The 27,172-nt window shown below is 39.5% G+C and overlaps 2 protein-coding genes across 9 annotated transcripts in view; one reads left to right on the forward strand and one right to left on the reverse strand.

Moving 5' to 3' along the window:
* clvs2 (clavesin 2) overlaps window positions 1-5,776 on the forward strand; it is a 39,495-nt gene extending 33,719 nt beyond the window's left edge. Inside the window, exons 3-5 of the mRNA XM_047574136.1 lie at window positions 1,700-1,810; window positions 2,004-2,236; window positions 5,312-5,776. Coding sequence (XP_047430092.1) covers window positions 1,700-1,810; window positions 2,004-2,236; window positions 5,312-5,405 — 438 coding nt within the window. The 3' untranslated portion in view covers window positions 5,406-5,776. The remainder of the gene's footprint in view (window positions 1-1,699; window positions 1,811-2,003; window positions 2,237-5,311) is intronic.
* Window positions 5,777-6,540: 764 nt separating this feature from the next.
* The window catches only part of LOC124999263 (triadin-like), a 46,650-nt gene continuing 26,018 nt past the window's right edge, over window positions 6,541-27,172 (reverse strand). For 3 of the 8 annotated variants that reach the window (XM_047574086.1, XM_047574082.1, XM_047574087.1), the window contains 22 exons: window positions 26,513-26,548; window positions 26,246-26,287; window positions 26,078-26,146; window positions 25,935-25,970; window positions 25,766-25,813; window positions 25,595-25,648; window positions 25,443-25,490; window positions 25,097-25,354; window positions 24,382-24,429; window positions 24,266-24,304; window positions 24,078-24,113; window positions 23,930-23,974; window positions 23,804-23,854; window positions 23,687-23,734; window positions 23,516-23,563; window positions 23,370-23,417; window positions 23,110-23,199; window positions 22,994-23,029; window positions 22,443-22,487; window positions 22,324-22,350; window positions 19,823-19,864; window positions 6,541-19,181 (listed from right to left, as the gene is read on the reverse strand). In XM_047574086.1, the coding sequence (XP_047430042.1) occupies window positions 19,030-19,181; window positions 19,823-19,864; window positions 22,324-22,350; window positions 22,443-22,487; window positions 22,994-23,029; window positions 23,110-23,199; window positions 23,370-23,417; window positions 23,516-23,563; window positions 23,687-23,734; window positions 23,804-23,854; window positions 23,930-23,974; window positions 24,078-24,113; window positions 24,266-24,304; window positions 24,382-24,429; window positions 25,097-25,354; window positions 25,443-25,490; window positions 25,595-25,648; window positions 25,766-25,813; window positions 25,935-25,970; window positions 26,078-26,146; window positions 26,246-26,287; window positions 26,513-26,548 (1,346 nt within the window). In that variant the 3' untranslated portion in view covers window positions 6,541-19,029. Of the gene's footprint in view, window positions 19,182-19,822; window positions 19,865-20,580; window positions 20,608-22,323; window positions 22,351-22,442; window positions 22,488-22,993; window positions 23,030-23,109; window positions 23,200-23,369; window positions 23,418-23,515; window positions 23,564-23,686; window positions 23,735-23,803; window positions 23,855-23,929; window positions 23,975-24,077; window positions 24,114-24,265; window positions 24,305-24,381; window positions 24,430-25,096; window positions 25,355-25,442; window positions 25,491-25,594; window positions 25,649-25,765; window positions 25,814-25,934; window positions 25,971-26,077; window positions 26,147-26,245; window positions 26,288-26,512; window positions 26,549-27,172 lie in introns of all 8 variants that reach the window. The other 5 variants (XM_047574088.1, XM_047574084.1, XM_047574083.1 and 2 more) reach the window with 5 other exon arrangements.

The following is a 27,172-nucleotide window of genomic DNA, read 5'->3' on the forward strand; positions in this document are numbered from 1 at the left end:
TCAATTCCCTGAGGCTGCTGTGACTCCAAAATAGACCAGACCATTTCCTATTGACTATGAGATTAGAGCCCATTTGCAAAACTAATCTAATGAAAGGGGACAGGAAACTCACAGAGGTAATTTTTCTTTGGCTGGAACTTAAACAACACTGTAACAAAAAAAAAAAAAAAAAAAAAAAAAAGTCCTTCTCAACTGGACTATGCTCTCTGTCATGATAGGTGACTGTGAATCCTCTTGTACCCTTGGATGATAAAATAACCAACCTGAGGATCTTCTAAGGCTTGATTGGCATTTTTCTAAAACTACTACTTCCTGTATCTCTGACAGTCAAATTAAGTTAACAGTGTCTCTCAGGAAATTACTGGTTACTTGTTTACACTTTATTCCTTCATTTTCCCTAATGGCCTGTCCCAAATTTCATGTTTCAAAAGCAAATTATAACACATAACAGAATCTTATGGGAGCTTAAGGAAATTATGACAGCACTGGTAAGAACACAACTCATTTCTGGCTCATCAATTGTTAGAAGTCTGCTGCGATCTTTTATTTTAAAATTCTTCTCTTAATGACTCAAATTACACTCAAAGTATTTTTTTTTTTTTAAGGAAGACATATTGTACAAGCTATTTTTCATCAGTATTTGAAGCTGACTTACATATTATGCTGATGATATTCTACTTTTTATTGTCACTTTCATGATTGTCTTGTATCGTGTTTTGTATTTCCTGTTTTATTTTGATAAGTTCTGGATTTCCTGTCTGTGTTTCCTCGTGTGTCCTTTGATTGTTCATTGGTTTCACCCCTGTTGATTGTCCTCATATGTCTCACCTGTGGCTTGTCAACCCTCAGCCCTCATGCGTATTTATAGCCCTGCCTTCCCTTTGTTCCTTGTCTTGTCGTTAATGTTATTTCCATGTTGTCATGTTCCTTGATACCCTGCCATGTCCATGATCCGTTTTGATTTTTGGATTTTAGATTTTCCAACCTTGACTGCAGCACCTTTTGTTTGTTAATTATTAAATACTTCAAACCCCCGTGCCTCATCTTTGGTCCTGCATTTGGGTCCTCACCTCCTACTACCTCTGCCACTCTGACAATTACAGTAGATGTGAAGATGAAGATAAACTTAATGCATCAAACCAGCACTGTTATAGATGATAAAATTAGTCCAACAAGGACAGTGTAGAATTCAGTCTCTGCAAAGTTTTTGAAGAAAAACTGAGCCCTCATCAGAAATGTTTCAAGTGTGGTCACAAATCAGCGAAAATAAATAGCAGGAGGCACAAATCTCCAACACAACCGTTGATTGTGGCTCCTTTCTGAAGAATATTTCTCTTACCTACTATATGCACAAAGTTTTATTACAATAAAAATTAAGGTCAGAAATAGCCTGCTGCTGCAAACCTTATACAGAAAACAAGCACCAATATAGATTGTAAAATAAGTCCAATAAAGAGAGGTGTTTCGGAAGTAAAGAGCAACATTTAGTGAAGTAACAAGAGCTTGTGAGATCAAATACTTTTCTGGTTAGACTCTGATGAGATGCAACGGCATAGAGGCCCAGATGGAGGTTGCAGATAAGAACAGATGCTGGTGGTGGTGGAGCAGATAGGCTGATGGAAACTGGATTGCAATGAATTTTAAAGCATAGGTACATGGATCAACATGTATGTTTTTTTTGTGTGTGTGTTTCCAACAGGACAGTTTTCCTGCCAGGTTTGGAGGAATCCACTTTGTGAACCAGCCCTGGTACATCCACGCTCTCTACACAGTCATCCGACCCTTCCTCAAGGACAAAACTAGGAAGAGGGTGAGCTGAGAAATGCATCATTAATCAAGAAAATAACCTTATTCCTTATTTACATTTTTTTTGGCTTTAAATTTAAATGATGCTATAAAACTGATTAGGGAACAAAGCACCTGACTCCTTTAGCCCTGTTTGTCTTGACTTATTATTTTTGGTTGCCGTAGACTTAAATCCAAACTGTCTGTTGCCTCCGCAGATCTTCATGCACGGCAACAACCTGAACAGCCTCCACCAGCTCATCCACCCTGAGATCTTGCCATCAGAGCTCGGAGGGATGATGCCGCCATACGACATGGGGACGTGGGCTCGGACGCTGTTGGACCACGCCTACGACGAGGAGACCGACTACTGTCCGGAGTCCTACACCCTGTCAGTGCAAGATCTGGAGAGAGACCTGGAGAAAAACCTCTCCCCCAAGACCATGAAGAGGTCAGCTTATCATTTTCCAAATCTATTGGATACGTATACTGTTGTACTGTTACCTCTGTTCTTTATAGTTTTTCAAGTAATCAACACATCAGATTACTGAAGGAAAGGTAATATTCACAGGTTATGCAGAGATCGGAACTACTGACTTATTACAAACTATGTAAGGGAAGTAGACATGTTCAAAAATTAAATGGTGCATTAAAAAATAACACGAATATAGGGCTGATTATGCTCAATGGCTAAATTAAGGTTGTTAAAGTTAGAGTGCGCTAACATAAATTCCTTTCAACATGCAATTAACACATGCACATTCTGTGATTATGACCTCAGCCCATTCCATAGTTACAGGAAATCAGGAAGTGATTTAAGCAACACCTGGAAATGCCTTGGAAAGCCAGCAGAATCCAAACTGCACTTGTGGTCAGAGTAGTCAGAGGGCAGTAATACAAGTTATAGCAGCAAAAATCCCCAAAGAAGCGAAATAGGGAAGCAAACCAAAACAAACAAGCAGAAATGGATAAAGAAATGTGTCTTTGAGCGCCAGGTTTAGCTTTAATGTACTGCTACATGCTTCTCTTAACACTAAGTTGTGCAAGTTATTGGCTTTTACTGTTGTTATGAACTGAGCATGGAGATTTCTGAGGGGCTAAGATTTTGTTAATAGAAATTGGACAAATATTCCTTCTAGGTTAATTTAAAAGAGGTTAATTCGTGTTAACGCACATTAACTGTGGTAGCCATGTGAGTAATCGCAATTAAATATTTTAATCTATTGACGTAGTAGCCATAGTCTAAATATACAGTAAATATGAAAAAGTGAGTTCAACTAATGTACATATTTAAGAGCCTCAGTCCATGTCAGTGTTCAGCAGAGCGGCAAGTAAAACTGATTAGTTTATCTCTGCATAATTAGAGTCAACAGACAAGACGATCATAATAGAGCAAATGTTTAGATTTTATCTCACTGTGTCTGACGTCTTGTCCTCTTTGGTTCGGCTGATGAGGATGAAGATGCTCTAATTAGTTTTGTCTGTCTGTATTGATCAAATTATTAATCAAATACTTGATTGATTTAAGCGAGCCCGGCTGTAAAACAAAGGTACTGAAATAAAAAATCCTACTTTCTCTACTGGTTAGAGGTTTAGAGTTAACCTTTGTATTTGCCTCCAGATGTAAAGTCTTGAGAAACAAACATGTTTGTCATCATAAAGGATTGGCCCGATGCTGCAGTCAGTGAGTTTGACATTTTCTACATCATCATCCTCCTCCTATAGGCCACAACACATTATAAGTCACTGTGGCAGTAAATCATCTCACCGCTGTGGGACCTCAACTGACTCATTGACAAAGAGACATTTATACTATAAAAGATGAACGACAGTTAGTGAAGATGGCGGGCTGCCACCGCTGGGCCACCAACCCTGCCAGTCACCGGGTCCTGAGTCATAAATTACCAACTGTAATTATATAGTTTGTTACAATAATTATTGTGTTGATTAATTATTAGATGTCGTAAATGCAGCTTTCATATAAATGTACAGAGAGCTTTCTCTTCTGTTAAAAAAAAAAATGTAACTCACACAACAGATGGACATTTCAGTGGGTAGAAATAAAACTTATATTAGTAAGATATCCTGGAGATGTGCAGAAATAAAACCATACCCTGTCGGGCTAAATATTGTACAGTTTTATCTTCAAACATTGTGTAAAAGCAGATTAAATTCTTGGGCAGATGCACAGAAACATGGAGGGTTAGGTATAAAACATAAACTCAGGAAATCTCTGCAGATTTCATTCATGAATGATAACAAGCCCGGATCATGTGTAGTCGTCCAAAATAATGAGCAGGGATGTCGTGATACAAGCACTTAAAGTGCTTGTATGTTCCTCTTTCCTACTACATGCACAGAACCATGTCCGGTCCCATATTTAGTTCTCTGGCCTCCTATTAGTTTGCATAAAATGATTCTAAGGCTGTTGCACACGGTGTTATATAGATTTTTAAAGTAGGGCAGCATCGACTGAGATTGTGAGGAAAAGAAGTTGGATGAATGCCTGAATCAATATTAGATAGACCTGGCAAAACAAAAGGGCTCAACCTGAAGACAGATAATTAAAAGTAAATTACACATTTAATTTGTTCCTGCAACAGTGTGGTTTTCTGCTTCTCAACAAGACAATCTGCAGAAATTAAAATGAACAACTTGCAAAACAAGTGAGAAGACCTGGAAAGACCTGGAAAATCTCTGCAAAGTGGATTAATTTTAAAGAAAATGAGCCCTGATCATAAAGAGTCAAATGCCATCCAAAATAATTTATGAGGATGCACTGATTTTTAGTTAATATACACCACATGATACACACGACATGCACAGAACATAGCCAGTCACATATTCACTTCTCTGGCCTCCTCTTAGTTTGTATAAAATGATTCTGGCACATGTTGTTATATGAATTTTTAAAACAGGACAGCATCAGCTGAGGCTGTGAAGACAAAACATTGGATGAATGCCTGCATCAATATTAGATAGGTCAGAAAAAAACCTGAAGACTTTAAAGAAAAGTAGAATTAATGGTAAATAAACAATATGCACAAATGAAACTGGACCCAGATGAAATAAATTGATAAAGCAATGAAGCACAGTCTAAAACATACACCTGGAAAATCTCCACAAAGTGGATTATTTTTTAAGAAAATAGTTGTAAATGAATGTTTCTCTTTCCTACTACATGCACGTCACATACGTCACATACTTAGTTTTCTAGCCTCATCTAAGGCCACATTCACACGTAGCAAAATTATCTTTTTTTCTCTGGTTTTCCTTGGTGTTGTGTCGAGGATTTCACCGTAAAGATGGATCCATCCATCGCAGAACCACATCTAGTTGTAGAAAGCCTGTAGTACATATTCCAGGTCCATGCGTGGCGCTTTTTCTGCTAAAGAAACGGCAGACAGACAAGACTTATGCAGATTCACCCAAAAGTCGTATTTGTGTAAACGTGGTCTTAGTTTGCATAAAATGATTGCTGGGCAGGTGCACACAGTGTCATTGATTTTCTTCTCTTCTCCTTCAGGTCTCAGTCTGTGGTGGAGCCAGGCGTCCTGAAGCGACCGGACAAAGTCAAGAGTGAAGAGGACAACATGCAGCCGCTGCTCTCGCTGGACTAAACCTTCGCGCTCACAGCTACGAAGCAAATCAAACATTTTGACACACATCACCACACCCGACTTAGGCGGACTGGAGGCGACGACGAAACTGCTGACATCGGTTTCTCTTGAACTCATATGGAGAGGAGGAAGGACGCTAGCGCAGACCGAAGGGCGTCCAACGAGCTACTGATCTATATATTTATTTATTTAGGTATTTGTCAAGTGCCAATTCCAGAAGCTGTAAATTAACGTCTTTAAACAATCCAGTGCAGAGCCGGGAGGAGAAAGAACCGTGAAGGTGCCACATCTGAGTGAAACCAGTACTTCCTGGAGTTGTATAATACACAGATGATGAGGGATTATTGAAAAGATCTGGACATCGTATTTCAAAAGATCGGGGGGGGGGGGGGGGGGGGGGGTGGGTGGGTCCGGCCTGCAAAATTTCTTTCTCCGTTGTACAGTCATTTGAGGAAAACGGAAAAGAAGCAGAAGGAGGAGCTCAGGAAGAGCAGAATTGATGATGATGAGCTTGTTCAACCTCCTGGATCCAAACTGGCAACGAGGCTCTGGGTTTATTGGGAGATGACTGGGAGTTCATTTCTGGGGAGGGAGGGGGGGTTTTGGTGTCTTTCCTGTGAAAACAATGTCTAAACTATCAGTCTCGCTCCAGTTATCTCTTGGAAAAGCAAACCCCCTTTACGGTAAGAGCCTCTTATAAATCATCTGCTTTTTCCTTTCGGCCATTTTCTCTTTCCTTGACCCACATGTCACTGAATGCTTTCTGCTGTTATTAAGAAAAGCTGCAGGGTCCTAGTTTTTTTTCTTGCATTGACTCACATCATTGTGTTTTTGTTTGTCTGGCGGAAGACGACCAAAATGATATATTTTTCAGAATCCAATTTGTCGCCAGATGAATAAATAAAGCTGGACGTGATTTTATAAAAGCAGAGGAGAGGCGAGCGTGGCCTCCTCTCCTGTGACTCTCAGACACAGCTGCTGCACGGTGGCAATAAGGAAGTCGAACATCAGTCACCGCAAACGTATTACAATATTTAAAGAATTAGGCTTTAAATGCTGGAGTGTTTTGCATGTTTACTAGAAGCCATCAGAAAGTATTATTGATTTTTTTCGTTCCAGGCTGCAGTTTCGTTTGTTTGTTTTTTGTTTTTTTTATGAAGCAGCTGAACATCAAGTATCTGCAGTTTAGCTTTTAGCCACATCGCGTTTGCCAATACTCAGCCCCCGTTCAAAAATATAAGTTGTCCATCGCTTTTTAACAGTCGGTCACAGGTGGACGTTCAAGGCTCTGGTTGCCAGAAATCCAAAAATCCAGCCAGAGAGACGCTCCAAACCTGTGGTGAATTCGGTGGTTGGCACCAATGTTAGGAACGGCATTTTCTTTGTGACAACAATTAGGGTTTTTACAGATATTTATTAATTCCGTTTGCATCAAGAAATGAGATTTACATTCCTATAGTTACTTCCTCACTGTCTCTTCTGCTGATATTAAGAAAACGCAGAGAAAGATAAATCAAAAACCTAAAATTTACTAAAATCCTAATTAAACTTTATAAGAGTTTAATTATATATAATTAAACTCTTTAAAATGACAGATCTTCTGGAGAATGCCTGAATGATGTCTTTATCCATGATGACAGCATATGAAGTTTGGTCTTTAAGTGTTTATGGATCTATTACTTTCCCTGTAGAAGTGTTAAAAGTCTCAAAATTTGTGTTAATTGATTTCAAATTCAGTATTTTACTGAAATCACAGTACATTTACAATTAGAAAAGCTGCTGCTGCTGGTGCTGCTGCAGTGTAGCTAGGATAATATGATATCTAAAATGCCACAAACAGTATTTTTTTCAGTTCGCTCCATTTCTGACTTTCCATAAATACGTATTACTTTGAAACTGGCACCAGCTGAAGGTGCTCCTCCACATCACTCGTACACCGGAGGCATGTGAAGTGGAAATATATGACAGCAGAATGTTAAGAGACGACAGCAGGCAGGAAAACAGCGACTCTGTCGGGCTGGCAGGCGAACGGACAGTCGAGCGTATCGCAGAAGGGCCGGCGGGCAGGAAGGCAGGCGTGAGGTGGCCGGCTGCAACGAGAGCAGACAGCTGGAATGTTAAAGCATCACACCAGCGTACATGATGTGTCAACCCCACTTACTGCAGCTCAGAGGCTCAGGGGCTCAGTCAGTGTTATCTCAACTGGAGTTTAAACCAGAGTAGGAGAGGTACAAATCCGAGACGGCGCCTCCTTCCATTCTGGCGGTGTGTTGTTAAATTTTTAATATTAAACTCATACAGTGCTGCTCCAAGTGTCAAAATATCCAAGAAAACGATCTGGAACAAGAACAACTGCACTTGTTAGGTTTCTTAAAAGATGTGTGGCGCGTTCAGGATTTTAATAAGAATATCTGACGAGTGTTGCCCACACACCTTGGGACTATTCTGTGGGCAGCATTCTTCTAAAATGAAGCCAAAGCTAGTAGAGCTCCCCCTGGTGGCTGGCTGCAGTATAGGTCATAAGTGCCACCCCCTCTATGTTAGTGGGCGGGAATTGAGCCTAACTAAAACACTAAAATACACGTAAAATATTTTATTCAAGGATGGTTTCTGTCATTTTAGGTAGTTTGACGCTATAGAAACACAATGTGACATGATGGCGACTACAAGTTGCCATGACAACAGCTGCGTAAAGCACTGGACCATAGGGCCATGAGAGTTTAAAATTAAAAACAAATTAATGAAAATAAGTTTAGTATGTAATCCAACATTTCCTCGTAATTGGTGGAGTATTAATTAAAGGGAACAAGTCTGGAGGAAGTGTGGGCGGGGCATTCATATTGTGGCTCTGTCCTCAGATTGTACTGATCACACTCTGACTCCAGACACAAGATGGTGCTGCCCATATTCCTTGTTTCAGTAGATTTTGTTCGGATAAACTGGATGACTGAGAACCTTCACAGACATCCTCCACGTGTCTAGTTTTATGTTAAACGTATCGTGTATCACAGTGATGGTTGTTTCAGTTCAGAAAGAGACTGATAGAGAAGACTTGTCTTAGGGCCTGATTCGTCCTCACCAGAATCAGACTTACTTCATTAATCCCAAGGGCAGCAGCTCCTACTTAAAGTTCAGCAGCGTTCAGAACTAAAGCTCACATTTCAGTCTGAATTTTGAATGTTTGATAGTTTCCCTTGATCATTTGGAGTCTCTTCACACAGAAAATCATCTGAACTCTTTTAGTGTTGATGCTATATTGTATTTTGATGTCGGTTCACACAAAAAAGAGCTGTTGTTCATGTCAGACGTTCAAAAGAATGAATGCAGTGTTAGAGCTAAAGAAGCAAGCGGTTTCTTTCTCTTACTACAGCCCCGTGTTCATCATGTAGAAGAATCTAAAGCTTGGTTTTCCCGGTCCGTACCCGGCTAAGCTTGTCGAGCTGTAATTGGACGATCGATGTGTTCAGCAAAATGGTCCTTCCCAAAGTGAATTTATCCTCTTGTTTCCTTGTTTGCTGTTATTGGCTAAAATAAGAACATTTCCATCGGTAAATACAGGCTCACCTCAGACGTCCACGACAGCGTCAGTTACAGAGGTCGCCTTGATTAGGACGAAACCACTCTGTGAAACCGCTGTGATGAGAGCAGCATTAAAAGTCAGTTGGGTCCAGAATAAACTCTTTCTTTACAGAGGATTTGAAAGAGATTTGGGTCCTCAATGGAATTATCCAACGAAGCCGAGTGAAGTAGCTCAGCTTTTTATGGTGAGATAATTTATAACTGAGAAACCGAAAAAAACTCTTGCCAGAAGGTTAGACGGACCCTGGCGACAGCTGTTTCTGAGTTTACCTAAACTTTAATGCTGAAAAGGTGAATTTCTTTTTCGTTTACAATCTTCTTTCCTGCAGTGCTACAAAATCTCCAGAGCTTTTCATTTGTCTGTTTAGTAGAAATTTAATCATCAGCCTAAAAGCAATACGTTGCCATGCAGAGTGTCGAGTCACAGGGGAGGGGGTTACCTGCTTCCTGCTTCTTTAATCTTCAAACTAATCCTTATAAGAAGACGTCACCTTTATTAGAAACTAAGAACACCTTTCCATGTTTGTGATTTGTTGGTTAATGTTTAGTTTTAACCATAAGAGACCCAGCCCTCACACCATTTTGTGCAAGTAATTTAATTTGATGTTGAAGTCCTCACCGTTGACAGTCTTGTTGCATGATTCTGGATTTGTTCACGCAGGTCAACACAAACTCAGACTTTTGTTTAGTTATTTGCAAACAATGAAATTATATTTTTTGAAATGTCCATTGTGCAAATTAATACTTGTGACTTTGCAGCCCACTTTACTTGATGGTTATTTAAGTTCAATGTAAATTCCTCCTGGAATTCTTGCCCGGACCTGACTTTAGGTCACTGCAGTTGCATAATCTTTGCAATAAAGTGCAAGAACAAAATCATTTTAAACCGATTATTTGTGAAAATTATGAGTCCTACAGGTCAAGGTACTGTATATTTATAAGCTGAAACAAATGCAGCTGCACTTGTTTGAGTTTTCTTGATGACGATTCATCCGAGAGGCTTCATCAGCTAATCAGCTAGGGAAGACCGAGGCCATCTATGTTATACTGCAAAACCTGCCTCTTAAGTGGTGGAGGTGAGCTTAGGCAACATTTACCGAACTCTGACAGCACAATCTTCAGATGTTCAGACCTGGATGGAAAATTTTATCAGAAAAACTCCAGATTTGGGGCGTGAATCACACTTTTTTTGGGTTGAGGATGTTTAGACTGTGTTGTAAGTAGAGTTGATAAATGGTGTCTCCGTCCATCTCTGTCATCTCTATCACTGTCACACTGAAAATACTGCTTTGCCACACAATTTTCTGACCAGGATCGACCCATTTTGGTGGGCTCTTATGGGCTTTTGGTGGAATTTCCTGCACATGATGTAGAGCTAATATATCCGCTTCCAAGATCGTGTAGCACATTTGTTTTGTATGGGTATTTGATCCAGGAAGAAATGCTGCAGCAACCCTTTCACACTGCCGAAAAAACCCACGAGGACCTGGGACAACGCAGGATTTTTGTGCAGTGTGAAAGGGGCTTTAGTTTTACCAAGGCCTTCCTCATGTGTCCAGGGAGATCTGATTAGTCCAGGTGTGAACACAGTCCTGGACGCATTTGGTTGATCTGGTCCCAGTCCACATGTGGAGGTGGTCTGGGACACGTTTGACCTCATTCCTTTCTTTAATGTGAACGCACAATGAATCCTGGGTCCCATTAAAGACCACCTACTCAACGGGGCTGATCTGTGGGAGAAGAGTTTAACTCAGTCATTCAACCACTGGCAGAAATGTTCACCTGAATAAGTAACGTCTGTTCAGTAGTAATGAGCCTTTAAAAGATTCCGGCCTTGGAGCTGCTAAGTCACTAAATATTAAGTGAATGTGGACATAAGTGGAGATGCATTTTAATGCCTTCCTTCATTCTTCTTTCAAATCACCTGCGTTCTCTGACTTAAAACCTGCTGAAGCAACATTGTCATTGCTTTTGTTTTAGTTTTTGTTCCACAGTTTCTAACCAAATTAATGGTTGTGGACAAACTGTGGCTTGTAGGCCACATCTGGCCCTTTGGGTTGTTTAATATGGATGGTGAGGCATTTAGAAAATTGCCAAAAATCCTAGCGACTGCATTAACTTCCCGTTTATCCTGCAATGCTTTCAGTTGTTTCCACTAGATGCCGCACTTCAAGGCTACCAACCTTTGCTAGAGCCAAGTTTATCGTCTCTACTGACGACACCCCCACTGACAACCCATGTTTGAAATTTTAAAACTCAGCGTGAGCCTGGAGCAATACGTTAATGTCAAGAAATGTCCACGTTCACCAAAATAAAAACCCAAACTCCCAAACACCAGTCTTCTATGAACTGAAGAAGCAACTTGGATGAAACGTCTTAAAGGAACTCCACACATCCAGTTACTTTGTCTTAGCTTTGCTTTGGTTTGCTGTTTAAACAAACTGTCTCTAACAAAAGGATTTCTTCATTTTGATGACTACATTAGTATTAGTCCAGACGTCAGTATTCAGAAGCTTGACTCAATCGGGCCATTATTAAATGAATCAATCACACATTTAGGACAAATAATCACCAGATTCCTTTCACATCAGATCAAAGGTCAGAGAGTTTTAAGATGCTGATTCCCTACATTCGTTTTTTTCTTCATTACTGGACGTTCAGGAGGACGTGTAAAGACAAACGGGGACACACACATTTACACAGCCACTGTAGATGCTTCCAGTTGTTAGGATACGAAGTTTACATGAACTAAACATCTGTATACTGCCTGAATATAGCTCAAACTGAAGCTCCGATTGTTTCAAAGTATTAGAGTCTGTTCCGTTGTACAGGGTCCGTAGAGGAAAAAGATTTCTAATTTTATTACAGATGTACTTTATCGGATGATGCTTTTCTGCTTTGCCACACATGCAAGACTCTTTTATTTCTTCTTCTTCTTGTCAGTATTTCATTAAAGTTGCTTATTAAACAGATGTCAGGTTGATATGTTTTATGAGGTGTTGATACTGTTTGTTTTTGTTTGAGATTTCAGCATTTTGAATGTTATTTCTGTGCAGTTCTTATGTCTGTCCTGCTGATTCTTGCATCCAAATTGTTCCTGGAGTCATTTAGCAGTATAGAATGTTTAAAACAGATACACAGGAAGCCATCATGGAGGTCTCCTCAGCTTCCCTTGCATTTTATTTTTTGTAAACCGTCTATTGCTTTGCTTCAGACTGGCTGCAGTTTAGATAACGACATAGACACTGTCTTACTGTTAATACAAGTCTGCCACAAAGGAAATGTAAAGTCCACATGTCATTATTCTCCCATGCAAACTAGCTTTCATTGGAAAGACATAAATTAAGCATCGTCTCAGTGACACAAATTCAATGTCTTCTTCCGTTACCCTTGAGTAGCAAAACTTAGAAACCGTGAGTTAGCACAGACGAGCTCTGCGAGACTTGTGAATGTACCTTTAGTCTGCAAGCAACTGTGCAACCAAGGAGCAGGATCATTTGTGCAAGTAGGTCACGACGAGAAGGGAAATGCTTTTTGTGCATCTGACCTTGATGAGCTGTCTGGAGCCAGAAAAGTTAGAATAAAGAGGAAGAATGTCAGACTGGTAAAACTCCAAACATGACCTGGTTTTAGCATCCAGCAACCGTGCATGAGTTTTGCCTAAAGCATAAATACAGATGTCAACGCTATGCATTAATAATTTAATCCCATTTCCACCTGAAACCAGAAGATGAGCACGTTGAGATGAACAACTTCACCCCTGCCTCTAAGTCTTTTTTGGAGGAAAGTTGGTCTGGAGTGTCTCCATTGGATACTGTGCCTGCAAACATCTGTCCAGGCTAATCAGATCGTTTTTGAGGCTATTGTATCTGTTGTAAAAGATATTGACAACAAAATAACTTGAAACTTGAACTTGAAAGGAAGTAGAGTCGTGTCAAGTTACTCTAATTAGTTGTAGGATCATCCAGTTAACCACAAAGGTATTTTTTTCTGTGTATTGGTAGAATTGGTAGAATAATTCTACAGGCAAAGGCCATTTAATCGTTGCAGAAGAAGAAAAAAAAACAACTAAAAGACTGAGCAAATATGGAAATATAGCATCTGTATTTGATTTATTCCTCTATTTAGATCTAATGTTTGTCTTCCTCGATTTCTGAGCAATTCCTGCAAGATTTCTGCACAGAATCATGATCAGATGGACAGAAACATGGGTAGAAATACAGCTTTTTTCTCTCTTTTGTTCTGTGCACAAGGCCTCACAACCTATTTATGAATAAATTACTTTGTATGGCAGAAAACTTCAAGCAGGCTTTACATTACACTAAGGGCCTGGTGATTTTTTTTTTCTTTTTTTTTTTTTTCCTTTAAATTAAGAATTTAACAAATGCAGTAATTCTATTTAAGGAGCCTCCATGGTGGTGGTTAAATACAAAGCTTCCAAACCTAGAGCCTCATTCCTTGAAATTAGTCAGTCAGAAACATATACAATGAAAGTGTAAATCATTACCATAGCTCATAAATACATCAATAAATACACAGATTCTTTGCCTTTATGTGCTTCAAACATTTGCCGCTAAATGTCCGTAAATTAAAGGAACCGCCTGGTTTTATTCGTATATAATAAACGTCTTTACTGATTTACATGCAGCTAGGACACCAGCTGCAAAGATTAGTTCTATTTAAAGAAGAGTTTTGCTTCAAAATGAGGAGATTAAAAACACAGAATGAATCTTTTTATTAATCAGGCCTCGTTTTGGAATTAAACTCTCCGTCACCAGCTTTGTAATGAGTTTATTTCTTTGGACCAGCATTGTTCATCATCTCAGCCAAAGCCTCTTCTTCCATTAAGAAGCTAATGTATTGTTTCTGATCATTATCTGTGCTTCGTAGAGACGCTGGGACACTGAATGATTTTTTTTTTAAAAAACAAAACAGATTTTCTGGCTATGAATGCAGTTTATTTATTTAGTTTTCTTCTCACTGTTTTTCTTTGATTGTATAGTCGCCATAGGAGCGGTTATAGGGAGGCCCAACTAATGTTGTGAAGTTATTACGGAAAGCCAGTATATTATAGGAGCATAAAAGTGTTCAGTTAGCAGGTGTTAAATGTATAAATGTCCTCGACGACAGTTTGCTGAAATGCATTATGTAAAATGATCAAAATAAATATGGACACACGCAGATTTCCTCACTTGCTTTGGTCTTGTTTTTTGTGTCATTTTGTGCTTTAATGATAATAAGGAAGGATGTGAGTGGAGTTTGAGATGTGATGATCTGAACAGCAGCTGCAGGGAACCCATCATTAGTATCTGCATTAGACACACACGGATATATATATATATATATGTATGAATTATTTCAGTGCAAACAAATGGAGACACAGTGATGCTTTCAGAAATACCTGAAAATATTTATTCAGATTCTGACACAAACAACACTGTGGTGAATGCATCCTACTTATCACACAGCAGTTTCCCTCAAAGTCACATTTCAGCAGACGTTGCACTGAAAAACACTGTGACATTGTGCACCTCTGCTTAATAATACATGCAACAGGTAAACGCTTCAAATCTCCTTTGGATGACACTAAACTACAACAAAATAAAATCCTCTCTCTCTCTCATAAATAAATTACAGTGTTCAGGGTGCGACGACAAATGACCCAGAAATGTGTCTTAGTTGCATCATCGTGCATAAGAAATCATCAACAGAAAAATCAAACGTCCCTTAAATTAACACAACTTCCTCTCGCATCAGTGATTTCACTCTTATTGCTGTAATTACATCTCAGTCTCCAAAAAAAAAAGAAGAAGACTTGAAAGATTAAAAATAGGTTGACGCTGTTGGTTTCTTTCTTTTTCAACACTTTGTATAAACCTGGTTTCTTCTAAAATCTCCTCAGACATTAGAAAATCATCCAGTAGTTTAGCTAAAGATCTAAAAATGAAGGCATACCATGTTGATTGCAGGTTTCCTCCTTTTTATTTCACTTTATTTAATGCAGCAGACACATAAAACCTGAGCTCTGTCTGCAAACTGTTATGTTCAGATAGAAAGACACGGTTCTTGATAGGCTGTGTTTAATGGTCTTAACAGAGCAGTTCCACATTAAAAGGAATTTTAATGTGAACAACTTTGTGGAAATACACTTATTCTCTTTTTTACTCTTGTGTTTGTACTGCTTGAGGCCTCCAGACCAGTAGGGGGCACCCAATGGTTGACATTCTTTAAACTACAGCAGAGGTAATGTTTTTAATAACAGCACTAGGGGATCTCTTAAAGCACGGGTGTCAAACATACAGCCCAAGGACCAAAAGCAGACCCAGCACTAAACAAAAGACAGCAATGAGCCCAAACTGCATTTATCTATTTTAAGAAATTTCATTTGTTGAAGGATGGTTCATTAATGTTTATTGTAAACTTCTCCTAATTTACTTTTTCTTCTTTTCATCAAAACAAATGGGAAAGATCTGCAGCTGTCGTTACTCATAGTTTATAATGCTGTTTTGTTACTGGTCCAGCCTCATTGAGATCAACCTGGGCTGAATGCATGTGGCCCCCGAATTAAAATGAGTTTGACACCCCTGGGCTAAAGGGTTCACCTGGCCACACCTCTGCACATTCAGTCTAGCTGCATGCTTGTGTGCGTGACTCTTTAAAGTACAACAGTTCAAAAAGAAAAGTAGTTTATCCTCTAGGAGTGAAGGTAAAGGAATTGGCAGCATGACATCTTTTGTTGTTTCTTTGACTCTTAACGGACTCAGCAGGCTATTAGCTTAGCATGTTTGGGCCTGACTCTATACACTTTTAATAAAATATAGAGGTTCACACCAAACGAGGCTTCCTGTTGAGTTAAATGCTAAATGTTTTTGCACTTCATGGCAACTTGCCTGCATTTTCTACCATCATTTTCAGCAGCTAATCTGTTTGACCTCCATGCTCATGGTTAGATTTGCGTGTTTGCAGGCACGCTAAAAGAACATTGGGTTCTCAACTGGCTGTTTACTCTGTGTTTATTTTATGTAATTTCTCATTTGGGAAATTCACTTATTCCCTTTCTTGCCAAGTTAAATGTTCAAAATGAAGTTCTTGGCTTAGCTTAGCATAGAGACTCTGAAAGGAGCATAAACAGCCGGACAAAAGGACACTTTAATTTGTGCATATATAACAGAAATGAAATATGAATATTAGTTACTTAAATGTATGACCTATTCTATCAAATATAGCTCTAAACTCACCAGGGAACCTTTATTTAAAGTTAAACTCTGAATTTGTAGAGATTCTCATCTAATCAATAAACAATGACGTGGTCTCTCTGCACTACAGTGATTTTAGATTACTACTGACCATAGGAAAGAACAAAAGAAAAGCAAAAACACAGGTAAGTGCAGGTAACAAGTGTCATAGAGTAGGTTTTCAGGAGAACACAAATAAAAAGCACTTCCTCTTCCTCTCAACAGCAACATCCAAAGTCAGTCTATCAGGGACTGAAACAGCAGGAGTCAAGGCTTAGGTTCTCTCTATGAAATCCATTACAGACAACCCCTTTGGTTTGTTTTCCTTGCATTAGATTATAGTTTTTACATGAACTGATGTTAAATCACTGGTAATGACTTAAAAACATAATTAAGCCTATAGCTGCTGTAATTTCTCTCCGTTTATTTCATAAAGACCACAGACGGCTGGATCCTGGTTGGAATATGATTCACTTAAAGAAAAATAATCTCCTCGTGTTTTTAAAGGCCACTCCGACTTGTACTCAGTATGCTGCTGCTGCGAACGCTTGTCAGGTTTCGTTTTGGCCGTGAAGCATGAGGACTCCTCACACTTCTCCACTGGCCAGCCGATCTAAACCCTGCAGAGCAGCAGAAAAGCTCGGGGCCCCTTCAACTCCATCTCAGACTCATTAACCCAGATTCCAGGTTCAAAATGTTCCCACTGAAAAATCTGAGCCCAGATTTTACAGGTTCAGTGTGTTTCAGTTCATATTCTTGCTATGCTGGACTCACAGCGTCCGTTTAAATTGTTCAGTCAGATGCAATATGAGAAAAAGTTGCACGATGTGGATTAAATTTAAGTTTGCGTTCAAGTTTCTCTGTGAACTTTTCGTATATTTGCATTTGCTCAAAACTTTGATTTCACTTCCCGTCTGTCTGAGCAGAGCCCGGCGGAGAAAGACTCAACTCTCATCGGATAATAAAATACCTCTGTATGCATTTGGGTAGTCCTACAACCACTAATTCAAGTCTTCTGTCCATCACCACATAAAGCCCCACCCCATAACCGAGCATAATCGGTTCCCAACGGAGAGACTCCAGATAAACTTTCCCCCCACAAAAATGATGTTTCAGTCTGAGGACCAGTAACACCACAAGGATTAGTCCAGGACTAAAGATAGTTCAGATCTACTTTACTTCAACATCTCAAACATCCGTCTACAGGTTAGTAACTGATCTGAGTCGTCACTAAATTAACACAGGCATTAAAAAAAAAATAACAGGAGAAATAAGTGGATAATCATCTGCTTGGACCTAAGTGAACTAACTAAGGCGACACTGCAGCAGACTCTAGGCAAACGCGGGTCATATCCCAGGACTGAACCTGGTATCAAACCCCTCTTTGGTTCTCTTTAAAAGCAGGTTTCCATTCAGTAAGACGACAATAGCAAACTGCTGTTAATTCAGCTCCAGCAACAGGTTTCCGGCCCCCGGCAAGGCCTTGAGGGTCTTGTTGCTGAGGTTTTATGCAACACCAGAGCTACTGTACGATTGAGGTAAAACAACATTTCGGGCTGAGTAAAAAGGCGGACATCACAGCGTCTTTCATGGGTTGGTCACGTCAAGGTCGTCCTATGCAGAATCCCTGACTCTGAACAAGTGACGCTAATTGTAATTTGTGGACGTTAAATGACGTTTTTAAACATCAGGTTATGAATTTTACCCCTGACACCGTTGATATGTTGGTATCGACTTCCTCTCTGATCAGTGACCCATATTTGGGTCAGATTGTAAATAAGAACTATGATCCTCTACAGCTGACGTTAAAGTAAAAAAAAAAAAAAAAATTAATTTGAATAATCGGATCCAAATTTATTTTCTTTTTAGCAGCTCCTAAACGTGTGAGTCATGCAGCTACACTCACATTCAAAATGCTATATGAATGTTTAGCACCTCTTGGATGTAAGTAAATGTTTCTGGGATGATATGGCATCATTGACTGGAGTCATACAAAAAAACTACATTTAAACACAGTAGTTAAAATTACTGATAAAATGTAATAAGGTGAATTGGATAAACAGACTTCCTGCCAGATGCAATCTCAGTGAGTGTGCCGTCACTTATCAGCATGCACCCACACGTTGAAGAGCCTGGCGGATGTTCAGAGGCAGGGATACCGCTGGGATCGGTGTGGGAGCTCCTGGGATTTGACCCTGTAACATCTGCATGCTAATCTGTTGCAGCTCAGCGGTAAAAACACAAACACGGGATGGGGGATTCGTGGGTACAGGACCATGGAAACTGGACATAAATTAAAGTGTTTTATACAATATAATAGTTGATTTTAGGATATAAATATATTTAAATCTTATGTGAAGGTTTGTGTGCTGAAAGCAAATCAACGTGGCCTCTGAAGTGATGTTTAATGCCATTAATATACAATGTGAATTTTATTTTTTCCCATCATTTCTTCATTGAAAACCTTTAAAAGTTTCTCTTATTGAGTATATTTATTTCTGGAAGGGTATCATGGAGAGAAATAACAGAAGTTAAATTCGGACCCATGTGCAAGTAAGGATTAAAAAACAAAGATCTGAGAAGCAGTAAAGCTTTAACTGAGGGGAAATTGGGAAACATGAAGCAGTAACCCCAGGAGCTCGACCACTAAATAAATACATCAATAAATTAAAGACAATATAGTTGTGTCCTCTTTGTTCTGTGGCCGTCCTCTGGAGGACTATGAGGACCGCCGCAGATTCAAACGTCTCCCCCTGCTGGACTGGGGGTAGCAGTGCTATAAGATACAAAGCGAGGGATCAGGTTTGCCCCTACTGTCCCGACGCCCTGGCCGCTCTCTGCTGCTCCAGCATGGACCGGAGTGCAGGGGACAGCATGGTGGGGGACATGGCTGGGGTGAACGGCCGCAAAGGGTACTGTGCATGTTTGCCCGGGACGTAAATGCACTGGAAGTATCTCTGTCCTGAGGAGACACAAAGACGAGATGATCAGTGATGGGGGCAATGATTGCAAGAGGAACTGAAGTCAGATATACCAATCAGGCATAAGATTATGACCACCTTCCTAATAGTATGTAGGTTTCCCTTGTGGTGACTCAACAGATAATGGTCATGGGTCTTCTGGGGGTGTCCTGTGTTGTTAGTGGGGGGCCTTTGAGGGGAGGGGCCTCTGATTCTTGATCAGTTTGGGATCTAGTGAATTTTGGAGGCCAGGTCAACACCTTGTGCCGTTCTTTATGTTTTTTTGAGTTGTCCCTAAAGTGTTTTTCGTACTGCATCCTGCTGGGGATGGCTGCTGCCATCACTGAGCATCACTGATAAGGGATCCAGGGGTACCTGGTCTGGTCTAGGTGGGTGCTACATGTCTAAGTAACATCCACACAAATGAATGCCAGGTCCAAAAGTTTCCCAGCAGAACACTGAATTGTCCCAACATAGTTTAAATGAAATTTACTCTCCTTTTGGTCGTCATAATGTTGTGGCCAATCAGTGTATATGGACCTATGTCTTTCTATTTTGAGATACTTGTGCCGAGAATTGATTTACTAACCAATCAGAAAACATTTCTGATGATAAACTGTGGTGAAGTCTCAGTAGCTCATACCTGGTTTCTTCTTCTCTGTGATGTTGTCAGTCTGAGACTCTTCTGCAAAAAAAATAAAAAAATAAATAGCAACGTAGGGCATCATGTGTGGTTGAGCCAGAAGGAAAACAAGAGTAATAGTGAATACATGCATGTAAGGTTGGAAACAAAATGAGATAGGAAGAGAAAGAGGAGCTCAAAATGCTATGATTCCACATCTTTCATGGTCTCCATCCTTCAACAGAGCTGTGGTTGGCTTCACTGGGAATCTTTATCATGCATAAAACCAACAAATAAATACAGTTTGGTAGTGTCATGAAATAAAAACTATAACTACAGCTTAAATGATACAAAATAGATAAATAAATAAAAAATAAATAAACCTTTAAAGTTTTGGTTTTGAGCTGAAGAAAACAGAAGAAACAGGAGCTGCTGTGTCAGACATTAGGAAAGTGTGGAGTCACTCGGGGTGGGATGGTGGCTGTGTGTAGGGGGGGTTGTTGGTAATCCACTGGGTGACTCGACAAGAAAAGAAAACTAATACCGCCCAATTTAATGTCTTGCTTCCTAGATTAAATCAATCCAGCTGAGTATTATTGTTGCTAAATTTATCAAAGGCTAAAATCTATCCCAGTAATTGAGGGCAGAGGCTGAGAGGGACACTAGTCTCGCCTCAATCTGCTCATCTCGTTAAATTCTAATCACTTATGTTTGTTAGAGAGGGGTCCGTCTCTTCGTGTTGAGTCAACCAGTGGAAAGTGTGGAAATGAAGTGAGTACCTCAGGCCTTACAGGGAGCTCTGCTTCCTATTAACAACAAGGCATAAAGTCAGAAAGTCAAATCGTTAACAGCTCGTCTGTGTGGCCTCGTAGCGTCTGCTGACAAAGTACATGCAAGTAGAAGCTAGACATAATAATAAGTTTCTCCATTCACCCAAGAGGCTTTATCAGCTCTTTTAAATAGACTTTTATGTCAACCTCCAGTCCCTCTAGTGTTACATAACTCTGTTTCTAAAGTTAAACCACTTATCTCATCTCATTAGGCCTCATGTTATTTTCCTTGCACCTGTTTGGTATCAGTCACCAAAATACATTATGTCAGGTCACATAACTCCCAAATACAACTCACTGATAAAGACTAACTTATAAAATCTTTACCATCAATGCAAGAAGGAATTTGTGGTGCTCTCATACCACATGAACTTTTTCCAGGTTCCCTTTTTAACTGTCGTAGGTGGGAAATATTTTTGTGCATGCACACTGCAGGAACTGATAATAAGAGTGGTTCCTAAAACCCCACTTCCTTGCATTGGCCAAATTCATGCTATTTTCTTAGGGATATATTTTAATATTTTAGTTTGACCCAAGTCCCGCCCACTAACATGCAGGGGTGGAGCTTATGGCCTATTCTGCAGCCTCCAGTCACCAGCTCTACTTGCTTTGACTTCACTTTAGAGGAGCTATTGTTTATGGGTCAAACATGCATACTGTACATGGCCAGCAACTGCGATTCAAGACAAAACAAACAACTGGTAATAAGGCAATCAGCCACAACATCATGACCGCTAACATGAGAAGTAAATAGCAGTGGATGTTACCAGACCAGACACCCCCACCCCTTAGCTATGACACTCCTTGATGGCAGCAGCCAATCCCCAGCAGGATGCAGCATAAAACACTTTAGAAACTACTTAAAAAAAACAACAACATGAAGAGCAGCACAAGACCTGGCCTCCAAATTCTCTAGATCCCAAACTAATCAAGGATGTGTGGGGTCATCCACAGAGGCCCCTCCCCTCAAAGGCCCCCCCACTAACAACATGCTCCACAGGACACCCTCAGAAGGCTCACGTCCATTCTCTGATGAGTCACCACACGGGAGACCTACACAATATTATTAGGTCATAATGTAAATAATGTATAATGTAATAAAAGGACAAAACAAAACCGCTAAGCTACTGTGCTTCGGTAACAACCGCTAACCGCTAAAACTGCTAACCTCTCTTCCACTTCTTACTGTTGTCCAACCAATTATAAAACGCGACGTCACCATCCAGATCCCAGAAACTTGCATTTTTGGAAAGATTAAAGGGATTAAAAAAAGATGAACTATTATCCATCTTGTTGTTGTTTGGCCAATAATAACCCACTGAAAAGACACATATCACCACCTAGTGTAGAGGAGGACGACATGTTCCCGTCAGGACCACATTCAGAAAGTTGAATTTTGAGCATAGCTCCATGAAGCTGTGCACGTAAATGCACTGAGTGAGAGCCAGGCTGACAAGAGCACAAGTATAAATGACTTGAATCTGGCTTATGTCCCGCAGTAACTTAAATGAGCCTTAATCCTAACCACTCAGAAATATCTCAACCACCAGTCACCAGAGCTGATGAGGCCTCTTGAGTGAAAAGTCTTTCACTTAAACTTTGACTCCTGGATAAACGACTCTATTCACATCATGACCTCTAGGAAGTGATGAAGGTACAGACGTACATCTTTCATTAATCCTTAATACTTACGAGCTGGTGGTGGCTGTTTCTCTTTATCTAAAGAAGAATATAAGGAAAAAAAAGAGATGTTGATCAGTTTTGAAATGCACACAACACACGTTAGATCCATTTTTATTCTGGACCCATACCTTCAGCCTGTTTGACAGATTTCTTTTCAGCCTTCTCAGCTTGGCCTGTGTGAAAACAGACAGCCCTATTAAAGCCTGCCAAACAATGCTCCGTAATTATCGTGCACATTCAATATTCCCGCAATATTATTCCCGTCTCAGTGTAATACAGCTTGACATGTCCCTAATTAAAGCTTTATCGTGCATAAAACAGCTAATTTAATCATGTAATCTGCGTCCAGGGCGCATGATTTTTCCTGAACGATGCCTGAACGTGTGTTTTAGGCTTGAGTTGAGACTATCCATGTTTTATATGGCATTAACTTGTGTTGTGTTCAGTTGGTTTAGAAAATCCTCCAGAGCTGTAGAACACGTTGTTTCACATGCAGGAGAAGAAACTTTTAGGATATCAATAAACTCTGCAACTATATTTGGAAAATCTTGTTGTGTAATGTAATACTATCAGAACCACATGAACTCTTTCCTAGTTCCTGTAACTGTTGAAGGAACCATTTTTGAACTGCAGGACATGAGTGGATCACTGTATATGAATCAGAACATGAACTTCTTACCTTGCTTCTCTGCCAATAACTTTGATCTTGTTTTGGCTAAACATGAAAAGAGTTGCAGCTGAGATAAATCATTCGGTTTTAATATTAACATAAAGAAATGGAAACTGAGGAGATACCTGGTGGAGAAGGTTTAGCCTGAGACGTGATGTTCGCTCTCTTGACTGTTTCCAGCTTCGGTCTCAGTCTGAGTGGACGTGGTTCTGGATCTGGAGCATAATTAATACAATTATGAAACAGTATCCATTACAATTAATGAATTTAAAAAAACAAAAAACAAAAAAAAAAACAAGGTTTAAACTGATATTGAAGCTTGTTGAGCTTTAGCAGTTTGCAGGATCTGAATATAAAATCTAATTAAAGTGAATTTGATCGTTACCTTTCTTAGCTGTGGACACTTTGGCTTTGCTCCTGACAGACCGTGCTGCTGATGGGAGCAGAAACAATTAGATTTTAATTGGCTTTTGTGTCCAAGAAAGAAACGATGATTGAGTTTGTTGGAACGATTGGATGTCAGAGTGTTACCTGTCTGCTCAGAGGTCGGTTTCCTCCTCTGTCTTACGACCGCAGGCTCTGACATGACGAGGAAAGAGACATGATTAGCCGCCTCGATAATTAGTTTTCTTAGTAAGTCATGAGCTTCTGGACTGTGATTGAAAGCCACGTCATGTTGCAGATTCTACTGCATCCTTTTACCTTTCTTGGGAGCTGCATCAGTTTTGGTTTTCTGTTTTACAGGTGCCTCTACAAAAGATAAGCAAATGTAAAATTGCAATTTATTCATTTTAGATTATCGACCAAAGTGTTATTTACCTTTCTTTGCAGCTGCAGGAGCTTTGGTTTTCTCTGTTTTTGCAGCTGGCTCTGTAGCGACAAAGACATAAAAAGTACATTTAAGTGTGGTTAATGCAGTAGCTCCACAGCTAACAGGCTGCTTACCTTTTTTTGCAGAATGCCTTTTCTCCTTCAAAACAGCGGCAGCTTCTGGAATTGAATAAAAATGAACTAAGTTGGCACCACGTTTGTTTCATTTGCAACGCTCTCTGGTAGTGAAAGCACCACAGCGCCTGACTACTGCCTGAATTACCTTTCTTTGTCTTCTCTTTGGCTGCTGCTGCTGGCTCTGAGGGAATAATTGCAGCATGTGCAGTTAATTGTCATTTTATCAATGCATTCATGTTAGCACATTGTGTTATTGTGCATCACTGTTGCAGATGTGTTTGTTGCAGAGCTTGTAAATTAAAAACTGTGTGGGTCTGGAGAACAATCCAGTACCTTTATGTGAGTCAGCAGCCTTGGTCTTCTTCTTTTCAGCTGGATATGACGAGATATTGATTAGTGCTACAGTTAAAAGAAAATAATAATTACGGTTAGAAATCATAAGTTTGTACCTTTCTTGCTGGGGACAGCTTTCACCTTGTCCTCCACAGTCTCTGCTCCTTAAAGGAAAAAGGAGTTTTCAGAGTTTTCAGAGAAGTACTTTACTACAGTTTTAAGCATTTTAGGATGGCTCAAATGACTAGTTTCTTATTTCGGGAAATATTTAATCTTTTTACAATCTAAATCTAAATCTGTATCAGTGGAGTGAGCAAGCTCTGGGCAGAGCTTTTAGATCTTATCACCTGAAAATGCCAATAAATGTTTTCCCTTTATCAGGTAGTGCAAAGACTTACTAGATAAAAGCTAAGAAATAAATACCAGACAGGTCATAATAGACAGAAAATATCGTCCATCCAAAGGCAGTGGAGAAAATAAAAGTTAGATTTATTTATTTAGTTTTTTGTCTGGACTGAAAAGTGTCAAATTCAAGGCAAGTAGAACTTTGTAGTAACTGTGGTTCACAGCAAGGTCATTTCTTTACTCTGCAGAATATTGGTTTAAACACAGCATCATGCAGCATTTCCACTATTAAATCTTCCATGTGCTTCCTCATTTGGTGAAACATTTTCAATCTAGAGCATAAATTGTTAGGTTTTCAAGATGCTTTTGTCATCTCTGTCTGCTCATTGTTCAAACTGGTTGGAATCTGTTTGAAATATTAATATAAAATTCGACTGAGATGCTGCGATTTCAGAAATGTGCTCGACATGAGTCTGAACTCCTCACCCTGAGCTGCAGCTGCAGCTGGCTGAGCTTCGACAGCTTCGCCAACAGGAGCCTGATGTTCTTGGGCTTCAGGCTGGACGGGCTGAGTTGGATCCGGCAGAGGAGGCATCACTGGTTGCACCGGTGGTGGATACGGTTGGTACTGTGCGTACATCGGCTGCATTGGCGGGGGAGGAGGTTGCTGTTGGTAAAGAGGCTGCGCTGGCGGAGCTCCGGGATGGACGGGAGGGTGGGCGGTCAGAACCGGAGCAGATGGAGCTGGGAAGACAGAAAACAAGATCATGACGCGGTTGAAAACACATGAAGAAGATGGACAAAACAGCGAATTTGACAACTGTGTAGGTACCTGACATGGTTGGAGGAGGGTATGGATTGTCTGTGACTATGTGATGGACTGGAAGATAAACAGTTAACTTGGTAAGCAGGACAGTTGACAATGTTTTAAGCAAACAATAGTTTTCAGATTTGATATTATGTATGATATCATCTATTACTTACCATACCAGCCAGGTGGGGACGGACAGTAGACCGGTGCAGGTCTGCAAGGACCAACTTTAATGGAAACACAAAACAGGTTGGAGTTAATTTAACAGCATTTTCTAATCATGTTTCCTCATAAATAATAAGTGTACTACAATGAATCTTAACAGAAATGGTAAGATTTTATACCTTCTTGTCCAGATTCTGTGACTGGCTCTTGTTTTTTGGTTTCTTTCACTGTCAAATAGAGATGTTCAGATGAAAAAACAAAACAAAATTAGTTCCGTATTTAAAGCCCTATAAAGTACAACTAATTGTCTTTTACTGTGACTTATTAGAGGCAGAATTCATTACTTGCCTGTTTTGGAAGTCTTGGTCTTTTTTTCTTCCTTGGCTTTTTAAGAAATAAAAACATATCATTTATAAAAAGGAATTAAAAATGTTGACTGCTCTCTGCTGATTCACATAAGACCTTTGTATTCCTGGAATAAAGCTTAATACCTCTAGGAAACAGAGGGAATTTCCTGATGCTCCGGATTTTGTGCTCCAACGTTGCAATTCTAGGAAGACCTGGATAAGACATAAGACACGTGGCTGGATTTATTACGCCACACAGCGAGGACAGCTTTTTAATTTAAAAAATGACACGAACGGAATGATGAACATTACCTTTCTTTTTGGACTTTTCTTCCGTCTTCAACACTTCCCGATCTGAAAATAAAAATATATATATATTTTAGCGGTTTATATATATTATGTAATCAAACAAAAAGATAAAAACATGTTGGAGGATGTGGAGACTTCATTCATCCACAACATCCTTCGTTTTTAGCATCTTTAGTTTTAGATGTGATTGCTATACAACATTGATTTATTTATTTATTATCATATATGACTATTATGTTAATTTTGTTCATGTACATTTATTTGTTTTACCTTTTTTCCTTCTGACAGCTGAAACCCTTCTTGGAGCTGAAAACACAAACATCAAATTAAATAATAGTAATACTGGCACTCCAATATCATATTTTATATGACAAGAATGGACCACAGTTCAAATACTTCATACAAGTCTACAGTATTTGCCCCACCAATTGGATATGTTCATGTACCCAAGGATCTCTGAATATAAAGTGTGACATGACATCATACGATGCGGATCAACAACATGATATGCTATTAAACACGGTGCAATATGATATGATACAACATTATTATGACAAAATAATTATTAAAAATAGTTTGCTCTCTAATGTCCTCACCATACATTTGATGTGATTCTGTATTTTTATGATAAACATTGAAAAAAAAAAAAAAAAACAATATGACACATTACAACATAGTACGATACGACACAACACCATACGACACAATATGATATGATACAATATGTTACGATATGATACAATTTGATATCATACAATACAATATGATGCAATACAACATAATATGATACAATATGATGTCATGCAATACTATATAATACAATACGATACAACACAATACAATACTATAAACTACGATACGACACAACGCAATATGATATAACACAATATGATACGACAGGACACTGAATGATAAGATACAATAATGGTA

This window comes from Mugil cephalus, chromosome 21, assembly GCF_022458985.1.
Source record: "Mugil cephalus isolate CIBA_MC_2020 chromosome 21, CIBA_Mcephalus_1.1, whole genome shotgun sequence".
Taxonomy (NCBI): Eukaryota; Metazoa; Chordata; class Actinopteri; order Mugiliformes; family Mugilidae; genus Mugil; species Mugil cephalus.